Source organism: Didymella exigua (assembly GCF_010094145.1).
Source record: "Didymella exigua CBS 183.55 unplaced genomic scaffold M421scaffold_166, whole genome shotgun sequence".
Lineage (NCBI taxonomy): Eukaryota > Fungi > Ascomycota > Dothideomycetes > Pleosporales > Didymellaceae > Didymella > Didymella exigua.
This window is the reverse complement of record NW_022984940.1, coordinates 1-1,338: the sequence shown is the minus strand read 5'-3', so window position 1 is coordinate 1,338 and position 1,338 is coordinate 1. Positions and strand designations below refer to the sequence as shown.

At 51.7% G+C, this 1,338-nt stretch overlaps 1 protein-coding gene across 1 annotated transcript; it reads right to left on the bottom strand.

The window, feature by feature from the left end:
• Nucleotides 1-795: 795 nt before the first annotated feature.
• On the bottom strand, nt 796-1,329 carry M421DRAFT_10834 (uncharacterized protein; the record flags this gene model as incomplete). Its single annotated transcript, XM_033587168.1, has 1 exon — nt 796-1,329. One exon carries the CDS (start codon nt 1,327-1,329, stop codon nt 796-798), a length of 534 nt encoding a protein of 177 aa, XP_033442369.1.
• Between the last annotated feature and the right edge of the window lie 9 nt (nt 1,330-1,338).

Sequence of the window (1,338 nt, the reverse complement as noted above, 5' to 3'; positions counted from 1 at the left end):
TTTTGTTATAACTATTAAACTGCACAAGCTAGAGGCTAGAAAAGGTTAAAAAAGGGGGGGTACCTAGCGAGCATACCCATTGATAGGTATACTTTGCTAGGTAGTGTTAATAACTTAGCTAATACTAGGCAGAATAAGCTAATTCTTTTTTTATAAGAAGGCGCAATACTAGGCGCTTCTATCGAATAATAGATTATGTAAGCGTATCTCTGCTAGTTAAGAAGCTATAAGCCAAAACGTAAAAAAGCATACCCTACCCATCCGCCAGCCTAGGCAAGATAATCTGCTTTGCGTGTAAGACAGTCTTGCCTTAATAGCTCTCTGCAATCTCTCTGCGTAGTCTCTTTAGTGCATTATAGTAGTTGCGTAGATGCGCGTCTAGATTTTGTACTGTGGTAGTATGCTGCTTGCAGACAATAACAGCATGCGCAGCTAGATAGTAGATTGCATCCTTAATTGCGTTGTGTGACTGTGCTGCTTAATACATAGGTGTACTATCTGTAGTTGTTGTTTAGCTAGCTTGCGCAGTAGATAGCTGTGTAGGCTAGCAGAACTCTATCTCTTAAACCCTAACCCTAACCCTAAGCTCTAGCAATAGGGGCTTAGACAATGCTGCAATTAGTGCAGAACGTAGCTGCAGCACTGTAAAGATAACTCTTAATATTAGTTTAATAAAAATAAATATTGTTATTTGTAAATTAGCTAAACAAATTGGTGGTGAGGACCTGCTGTTTGGAGCGGAAAAACACTTGCGCTAAGCCCGTTCCGGAGACGAATCGCCCCCGCGGTCGCGTGTCATCTCGGGTAGGCCGTACGCTCGCTGCTGCTGCTGCTGCTGCTGCTGTCGCTGCTGTTGCTGTTCATGAGCTCCCACAGCCTGGTGGCAGCCAGCTTCTGCTTGCCGTGCCAGGGGAAGAGGCGGGCAATGGCTCCCAGCGTGCTCACCTCCCCCTCTGCCTCAGCTGCCTCGGCCGCCACCGTACGGAGGCAGTAGCAGATGAGCCGGGCCCACAGCCTAGCTGCCCGAAGCTGGCTGCTTGGGTTCTGCATGCAGCTGAAGGGCGGCACGTTGATCTCCTGGGCCTGGGCGCTGCGCAGCCAGCGTAGCGTCTCCAGGGAGAGGGTGCTGAGCCCCTGTACGGCGTCCTCCACCAGCTCCTCCACCAGCTGCACGGCGCGCTGCAGCTGTGGCTCCTCCTTGCCCGGCATCCGGATCGCGTACGCGAGCAGGCGCCAGCTAGGGTAGGCCTGCAGGTGCTCGTCCCACTGCGTGCGCTTGAACCAGCCCGTACGGTCCTTCGCGGAGGCCTCCTCAGCCATGTGCTCCATAGCCTTGCT